At 32.5% G+C, this 20,158-nt stretch overlaps 2 protein-coding genes across 2 annotated transcripts; one reads left to right on the plus strand and one right to left on the minus strand.

The window, feature by feature from the left end:
• The first annotated feature begins 2,080 nt into the window (after positions 1-2,080).
• On the plus strand, positions 2,081-3,842 carry LOC122278753 (B-box zinc finger protein 25-like). The gene is made up of 2 exons (XM_043088944.1): positions 2,081-2,747; positions 2,869-3,842. Exon 1 carries the CDS (start codon positions 2,222-2,224, stop codon positions 2,717-2,719), a length of 498 nt encoding a protein of 165 aa, XP_042944878.1. The 5' UTR covers positions 2,081-2,221; the 3' UTR covers positions 2,720-2,747; positions 2,869-3,842.
• Positions 3,843-6,586: 2,744 nt separating this feature from the next.
• Positions 6,587-12,992, minus strand: LOC122279901 (universal stress protein PHOS32). Its single transcript, XM_043090796.1, has 2 exons — positions 12,167-12,992; positions 6,587-6,790 (listed from the first exon to the last, which is right to left on the minus strand). The coding sequence occupies exons 1-2, from the start codon at positions 12,837-12,839 to the stop codon at positions 6,771-6,773; spliced, it is 693 nt and encodes a 230-aa protein (XP_042946730.1). The 5' UTR covers positions 12,840-12,992; the 3' UTR covers positions 6,587-6,770.
• Between the last annotated feature and the right edge of the window lie 7,166 nt (positions 12,993-20,158).

The following is a 20,158-nucleotide window of genomic DNA, read 5'->3' on the forward strand; positions in this document are numbered from 1 at the left end:
ATTATATATAGACAGATCTTAGACATGTTTATAATAAGTAATGAGTAACTATCTCTTGTTGAATAAGTTTTATGAGATAGGTTAGATTCATGATCAATTTATTCATGATATCAAAACTTGCTATAGAACGAATGTAGAGTCACACTACTTATCTTGTAACAAGAATCAGAGAAAATACTAGCCTACATGTAAAAGGGAGTGTTGAGGAATAAATCTCACATTACCTCTTAAGAAGTCTTGAGCATGTTTATAAGCAATAAACAACTATATATTTATGAACCAATTTTATAATATGAGTTAGGCTCATGAATTTCTTTATCTCTTCTAATTTTTGCTTTAAATATCGGCAATATTGTAGCAGCCTCTATTGGATTGGAATGGATTGGATTAGGTCGAGTTGGACCCTCCAATACCCACCCCATCTCCATGTCAATTACGGTTGTAAAGCAACACCTTCAGTTGGCCAAGATAGTAACTACCAACTCGGCCGCCTCCCATGGTCTTCCTCGGCAGGTTTTTGTTCTTTGTTTTTGTCTTTTTCAACGATGCTTCTAGTCATCTTGACAATAAACTAATTAATACCCTTATATTAACATCACAATATGCACCACCAACAAAGTTTGGCAGAACTTGATGTGCACATGATTCAACCGATAGATATATATAAATAGGGGTGTGCAATGGCACCAGATTCTTTTTCAGTCCAAGAATCTGGAAATCAGGGTGAATATGGGCAGTTATTTATCCGGATTGGACCCGGACAGATAAGATGAAACCAAATCCATTAGCTTTAAGTTATGATAATAACAACTCAGAGACCAAGAACAAAAATTACCTGAAATATATATATATATATATATATATATATATATCATGTTGCAAGCTATAGTTATGGTATATAGTGTATCTTACTTTCCTTTTTTCTCTCGTATTTGTATGTTAAGTTTAAATTTTCAAATCTTAATATCTTATCTAATTCGAAAAATTGAAAAGTATTATATGGAATATAAAATTTTTATTTATTTATCATCATTCTAATTATTATTTTTTTATCTTCAAATGTGATAGAATAAAATTATTATCCCGAAATAAAATATTATAATAATTAATCAAATATTATTAAAAATGAAAAATGTTTTTTTATGGAAAGATAAACAAAAGGTTAAGCTGGAAAAAAAAATTATCAAGTGCATGAAAGTGGGTACGCAAAAGCAAAGTTGGAATATAGTTTTAAAAAGTTTTTTTTTTTTAAATTTAATAAATTTAGATATCCAAATTTATATTTAGTTATAGATCAGATTTATTTTAAATTTATTTGAATAACCGCTCGATTTTTAAAACCAAATCCGAATCTAATTATGAACGTATATCCAAACTGTAAAGTGTAATCATCGAGTAATGCTACATACAGTCACTTTTGCGTACTTCATGCGCACTCCACTGATATTATTGGCTGGATTAATTTTTTTTTTTTACTACACAACTAATCATATCATTGGAGTATACAAAAGAGTCTGTAAAAATGACTATACATAAAATTTTTAAAAATTTATATAACCTGAGAGCCCATACAAATAGCAAAGCCCATCCCATGCGAGTGAGCCTATGAAAAAAATAAATAAAATAATAAAATAAAATAATTTATGAGTAATAATGAGATAATTTGAGATAAATATATATTATATTTTAAAAAATGATAGATAAAAAAATTAAATAAAAATTATTATAAAGTTAAAATATTGTTAGAATATAATTTTTTAATATTTTTTTTTTAAGATTTGAAAAAGTTAAATTAATTTTTTTTTTCAAAAATTTGAAAAATTATAATAATAAATTTAATAGTATTTATATTTAAATGATATTTAAAAAATAAAAAAGATAATGCGAAATGAAAAACGTTTCCAAACTTCCCATAAAACGTTTTTAGGATCAGAAGAGATCTAAGACATACTCAAGAAAATCTCCTATTTTTATTCATTTGTTACAGTATCATTAAAGTTTACGATTGATATGAGATTATAAAATGTCTCTCAGTGCCTGGTTTTAAGTATAAACAGTTGCAAGTTGTCCAGTCCCTTACAAAAATAAATCATTTTTTTTTTTTTTTTTTAGTCCCAGTGGCTTTAGTAACAACACAGAGAAATAAAAGCAGGCCAGGGAATAAGCATAAGATGTGATCAGAGTTTCAAGATCTGGTACCATTTCCTTGAGATTTAAGAATATGAAGTGCGAGCTCTGTGACTCTCCAGCCAATATATACTGCGACTCTGATCAGGCTAGCCTTTGTTGGAACTGTGATGCTCAGATTCATGGTGCAAACTTCCTGGTGGCTAAGCATTTGAGAACCCTTCTTTGCCATATTTGTCAGTCTTTTACGCCCTGGAATGGCTCCGGCCCCAAGCTCGGTCCTACCATTTCTGCCTGTGAAAGTTGTCTCAATAGTAATGCTCAAAACGAGGCAGGAAATGAAGGAAACGACCGTGATAATGATCATGGTGATGGTGGTGGTGGTGGTGATGATCCCCAGAGAGAAGCTAACACTGAGGAAGATGACGATGACGATGATGTTGATGACAACGATGACGACGATGATGATAGTCATAGGGATGAGATTCAAGTAGGTGTTTATGAAGATGATGAAGAAAATCAAGTAGTTCCATTATCTTCGACACCGCCTCCCCCAGCCTCAAGTTCTGCAACAAGAAGAGGGATTTCCTGATACAAGAACCCCATTTTCAGTTTTACAAGTATGTATAAATATATATATATATATATATATTCTCTTCTTAAGATTTGTTTTCTTGTTTCGGTTATTTTGTTTTAGTTTATACATTTCTTGTTCCTTTTCCTGAGCTTTTCTTTTTGCAGATAATATCAATCTCTGGACAGATGTAGTATTCAAAAGCAGAATGATCAAGGATGCCGGTTCTCTCAGCTAAGCCTTAGAATCGCAAAAGAACTGTGACAAAGCAGATTTGGGAATGCTGAAGCAAGGAAAGACAAAGGGGAGGGTTCCTGAAGATTTAGAAGCATGGTTGCCAAGATTGGATGTTTCATTTCTTGATGGCTTTTTTACCAACCTCTAGCCCTCCAACCTGATTTCAGGTAAATTTCTATTTTTCTTTTTCGTTTTCATTTATTTTCTAATAATAATGATTGAGGTCTTGGAAGTTCTCTTATTATGGTCAGTATGATGTCAACTGGGGTTGGGTCCATACAAGTCTTTAGTCATTCATTTCTTCTATGGATTGTACTGTGTTGAACAGAGCAGTTTTTGGTTTTCTTTGTTTCTTTCTGTGGCTTAATTTTCAAAATGTTATTCCTTATTCAACCTTGGTTAGGCATCTCAATTTCCTCAGTAGTGCAGGACAGAAAATGAAACTGAGTGGCACTATTTTCTTCCAAAGGAATGGCCATGGCTTCTGACCAACAATTAAACAGTATTTGTAATCATGTTAATTCACTTGTCAGCATCATACTTCTTGGAGTGTAAATCTTATGTTAATTCATTTCCCTCAATTTGTGCAGGACCCTTTACTCCCTTAAATTGAGTCACTGATCCCACACATACCAGATAACAAAACTAAAACTCTATAAAGAGGGTATATAGAGTTGAGTTTTGTTGTTCCACTGTTTTTTCAAAATCACTTGGCAGAGAACAAGCAGAGTCTGCACAGACGGTGCAGGCATATTGTTTTCACCCTTTCATATGTAAAAAGTTAAGAGAATTTAGCTATTTCTAAGAAAACACTTGGTAATCTTTTGTATTGGAGGGTATGATGTCTTAAACAAATGTATTGGAATTGTAGTTTTAAATAAGATCTTTTCTGATTTTTAGTCAATATCTCTTTTAAGTGAACCTTAGGACATAAATTTCTATCCGTGTGGATTATCAAATAGGCATTAAATATTCAATAAATATTTAATCATTATATGCCTATTTTATGTATCTTTATCACCAAGAGCCTAATGGCCTGATAGCATATAACCCGATCCTCCAAATGACAAACTTGAGTTCAAAACCCTTCACTCCTTTATCAAAACATATATATATATATAGTCTCATTTTGGCAGGTTTGGTAATCCAAAAATCTCAACTCAAATTCAAAATTTTCATCTCATCATTACAATTTTTTCAAATTCTCACATAAAATATAATAAATAATTTAACTTTTTCAAATCTCAATACAATTTTTTCTAATCCCAAAACAATAATAATACTAAAAACTAATATTTTAAATCTCCCCTAGAAAACCTCAAATTCGGACAAAAAAAAAAAAAATATTAGTTATTTACCGTATGCCCAATCAATGCATTTAATTTAGGTGGGTCTACTGTCTAAACCAGGTTGTAACTAGGTTGATAGAGTAGACAAATAATTACAATTATAAGATAAATAAACTAAGACTAGAAATGGAGTCAAGCTTTGAGACATATCCACGTGCCCACCATAAATCCTGGCTTAGTATTTTAATCGACAGATGATGGATCGTAGAGAGAGTTAATACTAATGTTCTCAGAAAAAAAAAAAAATAGAGAGAAACCAAGACCAAGAAAGAAGTTGAGGTTGTGTTTGTGGTGGAAAATGGTTGCTTGTAGAGGGAGAGAGTTTTGTGTGGCTGTGGTGTCTCTCCCCTTGAAACCTTCCCCGCCGTTGAAGATGATTGATATTCTGGTTGCTTTTGATTGGGCTTTGGATTCTTTTTTTTTTTTTTTTTTTTTTTTTTTTTTTTTCCACCAACTGTTAGTCCTTCGATCTGTGTATGCGACACCCACAGAGGGAATTATTATTATTCTTCATGGACATAGCCTTTTGTAACTTGAAACGACAGCCACTTCTTCCTCGTTCTCTTTATGGAATTTGCAAAGACGTAAAAGGAAATTCTTTTTCATCAGTCTAACGTGGGTTCTATTCAGTCTGGTTGATAGAGAAAGTGAAATGCCTTAGCTTTTATCTTAAGAGAAATGGTAGATCCACTGAGTATGTCTACCGACATTTTGTACGGAATCTTTATTTTATTTTATTTTTACTTAATGGTTAAAAAAAATTTACATTGTTCGGTGGGAAAAAGGTTAATAAGAATGAGAATACGTCACATCTATCAATACGATTGAGAATCATGAATTATTGAAATGAAAATGCATACATGGGCACTAGAGACGTCTAAGCAAGCATGTAGAATTCCATGAGATAGTGAAGAGTAAACAAGCAGGTGTCAGTCACTATGGCTTTTGGCGTGACTTTGTTATCAAAATTAAATAGTGCCCATGAATATAAAAACAAGAATATGCCACTCAATATGCTGCCAAAACATTGAATCCCATCACTCTGTGTTTGCACCAAATACCTAATTTGGTTGGTTTAACTAAATATGTAACATTTCAAAACTGTGTTTTGTCTTTACGAGGTTCCTATATCACCTTAATAACCGTGAACGCGTTTCCTTTGTCATCATTCATGCTTTTGAATGATTGGTAATAACCTTTAATGGTTTTCTACTTTGACTGATGGCTAAGCCCATCTCCTTTGAATTCATTTGACAGAGAATAATGAGTTTTATTTTCTTCCATTTGCTTGAAAAAAGGGGACTCCTTGAATATTCTTGGTTATATACCTCCAAGACTTTGAAAGATCTAAAAGGAACATATATAAACTACTATGATTAAGATAATAAAGGTTTGCAGTTGAACTGTTGAACATCTGGTCAAGTCTGACAGGATAACCTGAAAATCATTAAAAAAATTAGAAATGATTTCTTCGCTGTATTGTTTTCTATTTGAGAAATGCTTTACTTTTCTAACTTTTTGGAGGTAGGCCTCAGCTGATTATAGTGGGAAACTCCTGCTACTGACATTTACCTGTTCTTTCTATGGGCTCCAAACAAAGCCCAATCAAACCGAAGACGAGTAAAGTACAGCCAGAAATCAACAGTGCATTTTAGGCATTATTTATAAAAAGTCATGTCAGTTTGTAAATTTATTTTTTATAAAATATTTGTCTAAATGTAGCATTTGATCTCTTATTGAATAAAGATGTCATCAAGAATTCATATACAGTGGCTTGGTAATAGCTAGCATGGAGTGTGAAAAAGAGTTCAGATTCAGCTTGAACATATGAAAGGTGGAAACAAAGGCCACTGAAGCAATCCCAGAAGAGTTCTTATACTTACAAAGTCAATGTGTAAAACTACAGCTTACACATCAGTAATGTGTTTAGTATGTCAATAAGCAGACTAAAACTAAATTTTTCAGATGGAACCTTCAAATGAAAATTGTACAGTGGTGTAGGCTCACATATGGCTTCTAAAATTTGAAGGTGTAAAATTAAATCATGAACTCTTTTAGCTCCTTGGGAGAAACATGCTCCCTTGTGCTTTCTTTACTTACAAAAAACGGCTGTAAGAAACTATTATTTCGTGAAATTGCATCACTTGTTACCTGAAGGAATTCTCGACCCCTTTTTCAAATAAAATAAAGAATAGGCATTTTATAATGATAGGCATATATCCAATTTATATCCTCTTCTTGATGTTATAAAACCAAAGCATGAGGTTGCAGACAGAAGAAAAAGGACTCACACAGAAAATTTTACATGGCAGGAAAATAGTGCAGCCTATCATATTTAAATACCTAAAAATAAAGAAGAGTTCATTTGTCATCCATTCCAAACTTCATATATATATAAAGGAGCGAGAAGGGCAAATGCGAGACCAGTACCAAACAGAGCATTTGACGAGTCAAACATCCTTTGATGATCCCCTACCATCCATTTACGAGGCTTTGTCCACGTCTACAAGTCATGAAAACCAGGTTTCAAGACCAACATTAAGATATAGCAGAGAAATAACGACATGAGTTGCATAAAAAGTAATGTGACCCAGACTACAGGCTATCAAACGTGTCAAATTTCTTAGGTCAAGAGTTGCAGGGTGATCACCCCCCACCTCTTCTTTTTTTGATAAATAAGTCAAATGATCAGGGACATAAATGAAACGTTCCAACATAAAATAACTATGACCTCTACAATCGAAAAATATAATAAAAAATAATTATGACCTCAAGTGAACTGCCTAATGACTATAAAAGGCAACAATTTGCTCTGCCATCTTTAACAGCCACTTTATACCACAGAGAGCATAGGCAACCAGTCGATCAGAGACAGTTCATAACCATGCACAAAGTCAATGTCCTAGCAGCTGCATTTACTAAAATACATAAAAAGAGCTTGTCATGACCCCAGGAGAACTCAAACGCTCATTTGGGACTATAGTCCAAAAGGACTAAGAAAGTTTATACAATTTGGAATTATAAACCACAGAACTTCTCATTCTCAGGCAATGCGGGAATCCCATTCATAACCCTCATATACTCAAATCCGAAGTAAAAGAGACCTCCTTAAGAATGGCATCCAACTTTAACTAGTAAAATACTTTATATACAAAAAATTTGCTATATTATCTATCCATCCGGATGAAAATAGTCGATGCTGCTTCCGTATGGAGGAACCCCAGCACTCAAAGCTATAATGTCAGCACTGTGAAAACAAACTTTTATAAACTGAAGCTCATACTGTACAAAGTGTACAAAATCCTAGATTCTATCATTAGTCCACATCAGCAACCTCTTGTTCTTTATTCTATATGTTCAGCTTTTACAGTAAAATCTCCCTGCAAAACACTCTGTAAATGTTTTAACCCTCCAATTACCTACTGACAACGCACAGCAGCCAAGATACTCTCTTAGCATCTCAAGGGATCTATTACAAATCTTAGACACAGACCTCCTAATAGGTGTCGTACAGGGAAAGCAGATGGATCGTTTCACCTTGACTTCCCTATATTGAATGTTACGTGCAAATATGTAGGTTATTATAGGTAACCTAGGCCTCCTTCAAACACAAGGGTTAGGAAATAACCTCACTAATAATTTTATTCATGCTGCTCGAGCCACTTAAATAACCTTGACTCTTGCAGCTACCCAGTTCTATACATAACAAACAGATAAACATAAATAAAGCTAAACAGGACTCAAATGACTAAAAATATAATGCTAGACCTATCTACTGAGGCCCTATCCTCTTGTTAATAAATACATTACTCTCTAGGACTCCAAGACTCCTAACCGAACACTCCTACTCTAGCTACTACTACCTTGCACGCAATCCATATCCCTGCAAGTCCCTTCTGCAGCTAACCCACATGCACTCTTTGTAATAATCCCCCTTAACAGGATCCTTTTACCCATAATTCAATGGGCACAGCTTACATCCTCAGTTCATGATCTTCTCCAACGATGAACGCCATTTTCCTGTTCCTGGAGCAAGAAAACAGTAGAGACCTATTTCTGGCTTTCTATCAAACTATCCAAGCCTCTCTTTGGAAAGAAAAACAATAGATTGTCCCAAAAGCATAAATCACTATTCCGTGCTAGTGCCTCAAGGGTGCTACATTCAGCTACATCAAAATCTTTTTCCCAGAAATATTTATACCACTAAGCACATCTTCGGTCTTCCATCTTTTCTCTTATCTCCAATATGGCATAACTGGCACTCCAGCTTGGGAACTGCTGCAAGTATATCGACAGTAGTGACAGTAGTGAAGTTCCAACCATAATTCTAATCTTAAGGGCAATTACACTATGCAATTCCAAACTATGAGCCATTTGGCAATGTGGACTACAACTACGAAACAAATTACAATGTGCACGCTAAAAAACTACTAAAATGTTGTAATGCACACCTTCCATTAAGATCTAACTCTTGAGATTACATCACCAAGCATACTTTTCATCATCTCAATGCCAAATTGAATTAGTACATGGTTCTTAAATAACAAAATCTCATGCGACCAACAGAATTTGGAAAGATTTTAAATAAAGCAGTTAGAAATTTTCCTAAAATGGGCCTTTATTGATATCTACAAAGATATGGCAAGATCAGGGACATAGATAAACAAGACTACTCTAAGCTTGAATCGCCTCATATTAGATCTTAGAAACTCATATAACTTCATGTCTAGTATTTTTTGTAATATTGATATTAATCTTATAATTGATAACATTTTAACTATTTTTTCATAAGTAATAATAACATTTTAAATTATTCAAAAGATAATAGACAATCATATTGCTACTACAATGCATGTTGCTAGTAAGATACATATTATATAAATCTATATATTATACTATATAAATATAATATATATACATATATGAACTATAAAGGTATTTATGCAAATTCAAAATGAGTTTGTCAAAATCAAAGTTATAAGATATAAAATCAATAATCTATCTTGTCAAGATTAACTAACTCATGAACAAGAACTGATTTGAATAATAATACAGTTTTTCATGAATATAAAATATAACTCAATGACAAGCTTTTGTTTGACTCTCGTTCGAATAAAATCAAACAAATAGTGTTTGACAATCAACTACTCACTCAAATTTGACTCGTGTACACCATGGTGATACATGCAAATACATATATATATGTATTTCTCTGTGTGTGTACCCGCATCCATTAATTATTACAATATGGACTTAGCACGAGCAAAGGGTGATGAATTCAAGCCTAAAAGGTAAATAGGTCAATTCAATTAACAAGAAGCAATATGAGCAACTTTTTTTTATCAGTAAACCAGAATTTTAGTAATGAAATTGATAGGTATAACCCAAGTACACGGGACATATACAAGTGCGACACCAAACTATGAGTGTCTAGCAATACAAGTCATGGATATTCAATCCAAAATATTGTGTAACTTAAAGCCCCAAAGTCAAATGGGCTTAGCCTAGAAAGATTAAATTGGATGCTGGATGCATTTAAATGAAGATAGCATTTAGAACCCAAAAGCAAACAAAGCGTATTCGTATTTGAAACATTGAACTTAGAGTTACATCACAAAAGAAATTGAACAAGAGAAGAGAAAGAAGGCTATGCAACGACAGCTATGCTTGCATACATGCATATGTGAATGTATATGTTTATATTATATACTTTGTTGTTTATAATTATAAAAAATACATTATAGATGCAATTGCATTTCATATTCCTTCAATTTATAACAAACATTTTTTATCGCATTAAAATTTTTAGTTAAAATAAAATAAGAAATCCAACTGTATATTTTTGTTCATGTATTTTTCATTACATAAAAGATTGATTCATTGATCAAAGAAACTTCGGAGAAAATATGCAAACGTTTAACGGCTTTTTTTATAAAAAATAAAAATAAAAATAAAAAAATAAAATAAAAAAAACTTTAATTTTTAAAAAAATGAATGACTTTTGAATTTTTATAAAAGAAAAATATATTAATGCATATAGATATAAAAATTCATAATTTAGCAACCAAATTTTGAGTTTTTTGACTCATATCTTCAAGTTCTTAAATTTTTGGAGGTATATTTTTGGATTTTTTAGGTATGTATACTCATTTTTATATTTTGGAGGAAAAATTTATGGACTTAAAGAAAATCTAGGCACAGTTTTTTTCATACTTTTAAGAAGACTCAAGAAGAGAATTTGCATATGTTTGAAAGATTTGAAGAAGTTTTCAAGTTTTTTGGGATCAATATTATTTTTTACCAAATTTTATTTCAATTTGAATAATAATTATTAATTATTTTTTGGGAGGGTAGGGGGGGCCATGTCTAGGCTCAACATGGTTCCGCTAATGCAAAGGCCTCTTTAACAATGCACTAAACCATATACCGTGCCCATTAAAATACAGTAATCCAGATGACACAACAACATAATCTAAAACTGTTAAAAGTGCCCTGAAACAGAAAGTAACTGAACTCAGAAAAAAAAAAGGGCATCATCATGTTTCTCGTTCGAAATGAAATGCTTCGCTTAAAATGGCTGTAATAATAGAAGATCTGGAACTGTTAAAAATAAATATGGCATCTGAACCTGAAGGATAAATTCAGTGAAAATTGAATCCATAAGGCATAAGTTACTTGTGAAGAACCTAATGTAAAACTGTTATAAGTGCCCTGAAACAGAAAGTAACTGAACTCTCTGTAATAAAGGGCGTCATCATGTTTCTCGTTCGAAATGAAACGCTCCACTTAAAATGGCTGTAATAATAGAAGATCTGGAACTGTTAAATATAAATATGGCATCTGAACCTGAAGGACAGATTCACTGAAAATTCAATCCATAAGACATAAGTTACATGTGAACAAGAAACAACGGGAGAAAAAATTAAGCCTTCATCCATATTATGATGCCATTCCAAAAAAAAAAAAAGGAAAAAAGGAACACATATCAGGTCACGTGTCAGCCAAATATGGCAGTCCAGAGCACATGACAAAAGACATTGAAACGGTTAAAGTGATGCAAAAAAGAAAATTGAACTAGATCCTCAATATATGGGCGTCGTGATGTTTCATTTGGAAATGGCACACTTCAGCAAAAACAACTGCAAATAAAGATATTTATAACTTTGACACCGATATACTAGTTTAATATAAATTACAAAGAACAAGATGCCGATGAGGTGGAGATAAATACTAGTTGGGTCCCTCACAGCGGATGTGTATGTGTTAAAATGAAAGGGTATTTCAAGTAAAAGGAGTACAAAATGTATTCCTTGCCCAAAACTTGTAAGGTTAAACCTGAAAAAATTCTATAGTAAGACTGTTTTTGCAAAAAGGTCAGTGAACACACTGAATCATGGAGTTTGAATTCTTTGTAGTCCTGAATGGGTTGCTGCTACCAGAGAAATATAACCACAACGAAAAATAAGAAAACACACAAAGTTTGGGGAGAATAAAATCAATAAACAATATCAGGATCAAATGCGAATCACAATGCACCATGTACAAGCAACATTACCACAAAAGCTACTTTTTTCCTGTGTAACTGAGACAATGAGAAGATAACTGAACGAAAGAGATGAAAGATAAAGCATAATCACCACAATCTAGGAAGATATTTGGCATCAGGATGATCGCACCATTAAATGACAATTAAAAAAGAATTTTCGATCCCTAATAGAGAAAATTATTTTTATTTTCCCTCGAACAGGATCAAACTGTCATCTTCTAGTTACTTCATAAAACAAAACATAACAGACTATCAAAACAATTCTCTATCAAAAACTAAAATCTTAGGGGAAAAAAGGAAAAAACCATTAAATTATGAACTAAATAAAATTACCAGTTTGCTTATCCAATGCATCATGGTACTCCTGCTCATCCTCCACACCAGCCTTTGCTACGACAACGGGATTTGTGTCGGGGCCATCCTTCTCTTCGGGGAAGCGAACGACGACGACGGGACAGACGCAGTGGTGCACGCAGTAATCGCTGACGCTACCAAGGCGGCCCTTGGAGGGACGACGGGAGGCGCCGAACCCTCGGCTGCCCATGATGACGGTGCTGAGGCGAAGGCGCTCGACCTCGAGGCAGAGGCGCTCCTTCATGTCGTGGTCCTTCACGATGTGGATCTTGAAGGGAATTTGTGAGTCGACGAGGGGCTGAGCAAGGTCATTGGCCTTGGTGGAGGTGAAGGCGTCGAAGTCGTGCTCGAGCTTCTGGTGGGAAAGCTCATCGTCGGCGAGGTCGTGGACGGAAAGGTCGATGGCACCCCAGTCGGCGCCGTATAGGACGCTGGTGGGGCGAACGTGGAGGAGGATGACAGTGTCACCGGGTCGGAGGTAGTTATGGACGGCCCATTTAACGGCGAAGGCGCTCTCGTCACTGAGATCCACGGCAATCCCGATCTTGCGTTGGGCTCCGGAGGTGGGGGTCCCGCTCATGGGGAATCTCGGCGACGAAGGTTGAACGGTAATTGCCGTCGCCGAATCGGTAGGATGTTTCGGAGAAGTCATAGGTTGTCGTTGTTGTCTCTGTTCTGATGTTTGGAGGGTGAGAGAGAGACGTAAGCTGCGAGGGAGGGAATAATGAGAGTGAGGAAGACGAATATTTTGGAGGGTACTGTTGAAGGAAGGTTCTTCCGTTCACTCACGCGTGTGTATGTCTGCCTGCGTGGTGAGGTGAAAAAGTTTTAACTTTTTTGCTCCAATTCTTCTTTTGATCCGGATCAGGATATATAATATTATTTTAAAAATATTATTTTATTTAAAAATTATAGAAAAATTATTAAAAAAAATTGTAACTCTATAGTTTCTCTATAATATATAAGTTTCAAATATTTTTATAATTCAACAATATATAGATATAATACTTATTTAATAATATATAACCTACATATTATGCCTATTTTTTTCCTATTTTTAAAAGCTATTGGCACAAAAAAAAATGTAAAAAATCCCTTTAAGTTGGGTTATTTTATTATTTTTTTAAAAATAATTTATACAAATCTACAATTCTCTTATAATCTTTTTATAAAAATGTGAACCTTATATTAAAATAATATAACAAATTTATTCTTTTTTAGTATGGCTTATTTATTTGTAAAATATCTATATAAAACTTATCCATTTAGGATTACTTTAATTTTTAATTTTATAAAAAAAAAAAAAACTAAAGCCAAGTTTTGTTATCATATATTAAATTATCTCATCTCATATTATTTAATTATTATAATTTTTTTAAATTTTTATATAAAAAATAATAAATAATTTAATTTTTTTAAAATTTTAAAACAAAATTAATATTAAAAATTTTATTATAGAAGAATTTTATTTAATTTCTAACAAAACATATCATTTTATCTTATATAAATTATATAACAAATTAGGCTTTAAAACATAACAAAATAACATTTTTAAAACTAACAGTTTTAAAATTTGAAAGAAAAATGCCTAAGTGGATAGCTTGTAGGCCCATTTGGATTTCAACTCAATTTAACTAATATCATTTAATTATTATAATTTTTTTAAATTTTAACATAAAATATAATAAATAATTTAATTTTTTTTAATTTTAAAAAAATAATAATATTAAAAAATAATATTTTATTCAACTTTTAACTTATATCTTAATTAAACTCAAAATTTAAATCAATCGAGACGTCAAAGTCTATCGTATCAGACCATAAATGAATGAAAACACAATTCGGTGGAAATTTTCGGCAAAAATCTTAGGTAAAAATGGTATTTCTCATGAATTAACCGTCCGCACTCGCATATCTAAATACGCCGATCGAGTTTGGGATCATTTCGAAATCTCCAGGCGTTGGGTTGGATATTTAGAATTTTTTAAGATTTTTTAATAATAATAAAATAATTTATAAATAATAAAAAAATCATTTGAATGAATATATTTTATTTAATTTTAAAAATTAAAAAATAAAATATTATAAAATTCAAAATTTATTTGAACATATTTTTTAATATTATTTTTGTATTAAAATTTGAAAAAATTGTATAATTTTTTGTATTTTAGTTAGAAGTTTATAAAAATTGTATTGTATTTTATTTTTTGATAATGATTAAATGAAAAGATTAAAATTTTAAAATTGAAAAATGTTTTATTTTTTTAATGATGTTTGGAGATTAAATTTTGAGAAGTTTTAATAATATTTATGTGTCCTAACAAGCCCTTAGAATATCTAATAATTTTGTAAATAGTAATGGGTTTGTGAATAGTAGTGAAAATTATAAAATAGTTTGAGTTAAGATATTTTATAAGACTATAGAAAATGAGTAAGTTGAATAAAAGTATTATAAATTAAAAAATTATTTAAATTTTTTAATATAATTTTTATTTTAAAATCTTAAAATTTTGAATTTTTTATTTTATTTTATTTGAAAATTTGAGAAATTTGTATTGAGTTTTACGTTTGGATAATTATTAGATAAAAATTTAAAATTAAAAATTAAAAAGTATTGTATATTTAAGTGATGTTTGGAAAATAAATTATGAGAAGTTTTAAAAATATATGATAATATATGAAAATATCTAGGCATCCAAACAATCTTTAAGGAGATGTTTGGAAAATGAGATGAGTTGAAAAATTTATGAATAATAATAAAATGATTTATGATAGTAGTAAAATAGTTTAAGTTTTGATGTTGAAAAAATTGAATTATTTTTTTCTATTTTATTTGAAAGTTTAGAAAAGTTGTAATGATTAGTTTGAAAGTATTTTCATTTGAGTGATTTTTAAAAATGAAACAAGATGAGATGAGATGAAATAATACAATATGAGATGAAATGAAAAAAATTACCAAACGTCTCCTTAATCATTTAAGTTCGTGTTGAGCTACTTGAGTTTGTATCGATCTATATTTGTTATCACTCTCTAAAATTGTGTAGAGATTTTCTAATGAATCTATTTTAATTATATACTCCTTTGTTTCTTGGATTTAAATCCTCTAGAGTTCTTAATGGTACAATCTAATGATCCAAGATGCACTTTGGCTTTTGATACAATGCTCAGATGCTCATCTATAAATTAAATATTAATGAATCAAACACATAAAATATAAATAAAGAAAAATACATGAATATTTGCGTCGTTTGACGCAAAAGCTTACATCCATATGATTTTTAAGGGTGAACTTAACTATATTAGATGATTTTAAACTCTCATATGACCTCACCTTGCTCTCGTAACTGAGTTTCTGTAGAAATATGGAGAAAGAGAGTCTAAAGAGAGTGTTTATAGAAGTCCACTCGTTTTATAGAGATCTTCTTCATTCTTCGAAATTATTCATTTTGTTTTATGTTTGATCTCCTATATTGCTAAATGTTATTTTGTTTTGAGAAATTATTGTTGCAGTATGCAAATAGAGGTATTTACGCGCACGGCCACCATAGCGAAAACAAATCCTTTCATTAAAATAAAGCGACTAAGTGGGAGGGAATTTTCTTATCGCGTAGAAGGAAATCGTGTTATTGAGTTGCTATTGAAACGGTGCATAGAGGAGGTGACGAGTCAATATTTATATTTAGGATTTCCTTAATTTTTATTTTCATAAAAAAACTAAAGTTCAAACTTTAAAATACAATAACACTCTCATTGAATTAAGCATCTTATCCCGTTTAGAACATTTCCATCCGATTCATCATCCTTATTCTTATAATTTAATTTAAAATTACATTTTTTAAAATTTATCTCTAAATTTTATTCATCTTCTAAAAACTTCCTACATCTCATTCCTCATCCCTATCTCTATTCTATTAAATAATATTTTTGTATTATTTTTTTATTACTTTTTTCTCTCTCTTTCATTTACAGTCTTAACTACTAACTCTTTTATCTTATTATCTTTTTTTCAAATATTACTTTCTATTAAATATTTATACAATTTTGACTATCCAATACAATATTTTATTTAAACCGAAATTCGTATTATAAAAATAGTAATTTTTTTTAATTAGTGCATTTTCTAACGTGATGGCCAAATTTTTTTATTTAGTACTCTTTATCCATTTTTCTAATAGTAATACCTAGTCACGTATTAATAATAAAATTTACACTCATGTCTGTAACGGTAATATTTTTTGTCATTTCTACAACGGTAACTTTTTTTGTATTTTCTCTAACGGTAACTTTTTTTGTCTCTCTCAAACGGTAATATTTTTTTCCTATATATAACGGTAACTTTTTCCTCCATAAATACGCATATTGCTAACATTCACATTCTCACAAACTCTTCTTTTATTTGATCTATAGAACCGAAATTTAATAGTCTCCCCTGATCTCCCACTTCCTTCATCAAATGGCTCGTACCTTCTTTTCGCAAATTGTTGACATATGTATCCTCTGAAAATGATAGCGATGTTGTTCTTAATGAGGAGGCCAATGGACAGTCATCGAGGCATCGTGACAATCACCAACGTCATAAGTTTATTTGGTGTGATCATATTCAAGAGCACGAGCGCCTATTTCATAATTATTTTGCAGAAAATCCAGTATACCCCTCGAATCTATTTCGAAGAAGATTTCGGATGAGCTGTCCCCTATTTCTCCGTATTCTAAATGAGGTAGAGTCTTACAAGCCATACTTCGTCCAAAGAAGAGATAATGCCGGAAAACTAGGTTTATCTTCTATGCAAAAGATAACTACACCACTTAGAATAATGGCGTATGGGATTACTGCAGATTTTATGGATGAATACATACGTATTGGTGAAAGCACCGCAATGGAGAGCCTCAAAAAATTCTTTGAGACAATAGTAAGTGTTTTGTCAGATGAATATCTGCGATCTCCAAATGCCAATAATATTACCCGATTGCTTGCTGTTGCTGAACAACGAGGATTCCCAGCAATGCTGGGAAGCATTGACTATATGCGTTGGAAGTGAAAAAATTGTCCCGCAGCCTAGAAAAGCATGTATTCTGGCCACATCCGTAAACTTACTATTATTTTAGAAGCAGTTACTTCATATGATCTTTGGATATGGCATGCACTTTTTTGTATGCCCGGTTCACATAACGACATTAATGTGCTAAAGGGATCTTTTATTTTCACGAAACTTATCCAAGGGCGTGCTCCTCCAGTTAATTATACAATCAATGGCAACGACTATACTATGGGGTATTACCTTGCTGACGGTATTTATCTCAAGTGGCGAACTTTTGTAAAGATGATTTCATCACCAAGAGGGAATAAGAAGAAAATTTTTGTAAAAGCACAAGAATCCGTAAGAAAAGATGTCGAGCGTGCATTCGGGGTACTTCAACAACGATTTGCTATCACTCGTGGACCTTCCCGAATGTTTAAAGTGAAGGAACTAACAAATATAATAAAAACATGTGTTATTCTACATAATATGATCATTGAAGACGAGCATGATGATAGTGAGAGTCTGAATATTGAGAATGATCAACTTGATGATGATTTCTAGGAATTGTCGCACAATCATACAACTGAGCTTACAGATTTCATCCAACATCATCATATTATTAGAGACAACTCGGCACATCATCAGCTCCAAGAAGATCTAATTGAACATCAATGGCTATTATTCCCAACATTAGTCGGGGTCGCATTATATTCTATTATTTCCTTCATGTTATTTTAAGCTATGTTTGAGTTAATCTGCTTTGCATTTATAATTCATTTATGTTAGTAGTGACTATATTAATGGTAATCAAGTTTGGCCTCATATTTATATTTGAGGTAATTTATAATTGTTTCTAAAATTGTTACATCCAATTTACTTACACAAAAATATCAATTTATACTATCATCAAAAGTACAAAAAAATATTTACATTACTTTTTACATATATATTATTGTCCAAAACATAAAATAAGAAATACAACCATATACAATCAATCCAAATCTTGGGCATGACTGCGCCTCGCCATGATTTCCCTCTGAGTTGCTGGAAATATAGCTGCTGCATTTCTGGTATGACACTCACATCCATCATCATAATGCGCTGATCTGATTCCTTCTTCGCAAGCTCCACTTTCTCAGCCTCCAACCTCAGTCTTTCGTCCTTTTGATAGATTTTACTTTGCTCTTTCTTAGCTTCAATTTTCATCTTCTCTGTCTCAAACCTCAGTCTTTCATCCTCAAGATGTAATTTTTTTTCCTCTTTCTCCTTATCATACGCCATCTTCTCGGCTTTAAGGCTATAAAACTCTTTCTCCTGAACCCGTGACTCCTCTAAAAGAGTATACTTCATCTTTCTGAGTTTGAAATTTTCCTCTGCTTGCCTGTCTTGGGCCTTTCATTTTCCTTTTTCAGCTTTCCTTCCCATTGGCCGGTCCAATTCGATAACTTCATTCTCTATCACATTCTCCGTCTCGAGATCAAAAACTGAATCCTCCATAGAGGCGGAACATCGAGTTGGGGTCAGGGTTGGGGACGGGGATATCTTCTTCCTTCGCTTTGGATCCTCCTTTGTGGCGCGCCAAATCCATTTAGACTGGTCCTTCAATAGGTACCAACAATGCTCGAACTGAAAGTTGCATTTTTCTAACGATTGGTACATAACCTTTATCTTGTCAAACTTGCATGTAAACAAATAAAATCCATGTTAAACCAACCACGGATAAAAAAAAAAATCTCGTAAAATAAGTAAGAGTAACAAAATTCTACCTTGTCTTGCACGGTCATGCTAGTTTGATTTAACTCTTCAATTTGAGCTAGTTTCGCACAAAATTTATTTGTGACCTTTTGAATAACTGACCACCGATGTATTAAAGACTTTATTGTCCGCTCATTTGTGGTTTCTTTATATTGTTGAAAGTACTCAAAGATTTTTTTTTAAAGTTGGAAGTGTTTTTATCTGTTCCCTGGACGACATCAAGACTACAATTTAGCCATGTAGAGACAAGTAACTTGTCTTCTTCAGGGGTTAAGTTTGCCCCCTTGACTGATTTTCTAACACCAATAGGCTCGTTAGGGGGTAGGGGTGGAGAGTCACCAAGAGGCATAGGAGAGGATCCACTTTGTCCACCGTAAGTGGGATCGAGTTGAGGATCTTGACTAAGAAGGTTTATGAAGTACATATGTTCAGGGTATTGTGAATCCATCTCTAAAAAAATATTGAAATGTTAGAAACCGAAGTTTGGGGAATAGTCGGGGTCATCGGCTCAGAAACCGAATGGTAACATCATGGAAATTTGGCCACCCACTCATGACTGCAACGACCGGTTGCCACTACTAGTTGGTCGTCAGGGTTACCTAGCCATTGAGGAAATGACCCTAAATTTCCTATATGCGTGCCAAGTCCAAAACATCATCACAGGCAAGTTCGATTAGTTTCCACATTATAATTATATTACAACATAATACAAAACACCAACCAAACAGCATGCAAATCACAATAATGCTAAATAAGATCATCCCCATTCGATTTACTAATATATATAATATATTAATAAGACAAAAGGCTCATAATGGTGTAAATATTGACAGCATGCGTAAGTAATAAGCCTCCCGTTCGAATGACTGCAAAACCCCACCCAAACCCCAATTGCCTTTTGTGGAAAGTACCACAAATTGAAATATGGCCATCCGAGTGAGGATTACCTCGCCATATCGATGGGCCCCATTAATACTTGTGAATTAACCCCCACTATAACATCATCATCACAGCCTAATAACAACTCCCTCTCCTGAAAGATACGAAACATTGCACCCCAACAACACAAAACAAATATTAGGACATTTCAATCCCATCACTTACAGAATTATCATTTCTGATCCTATATTGAATCTGAAATTCAATCATGATAACATGGACTTACACAAGTAGCACTACTTCCTAGCTAGTTCCT

The sequence above is a fragment of the Carya illinoinensis genome, chromosome 10 (genome assembly GCF_018687715.1).
Source record: "Carya illinoinensis cultivar Pawnee chromosome 10, C.illinoinensisPawnee_v1, whole genome shotgun sequence".
Taxonomy (NCBI): Eukaryota; Viridiplantae; Streptophyta; class Magnoliopsida; order Fagales; family Juglandaceae; genus Carya; species Carya illinoinensis.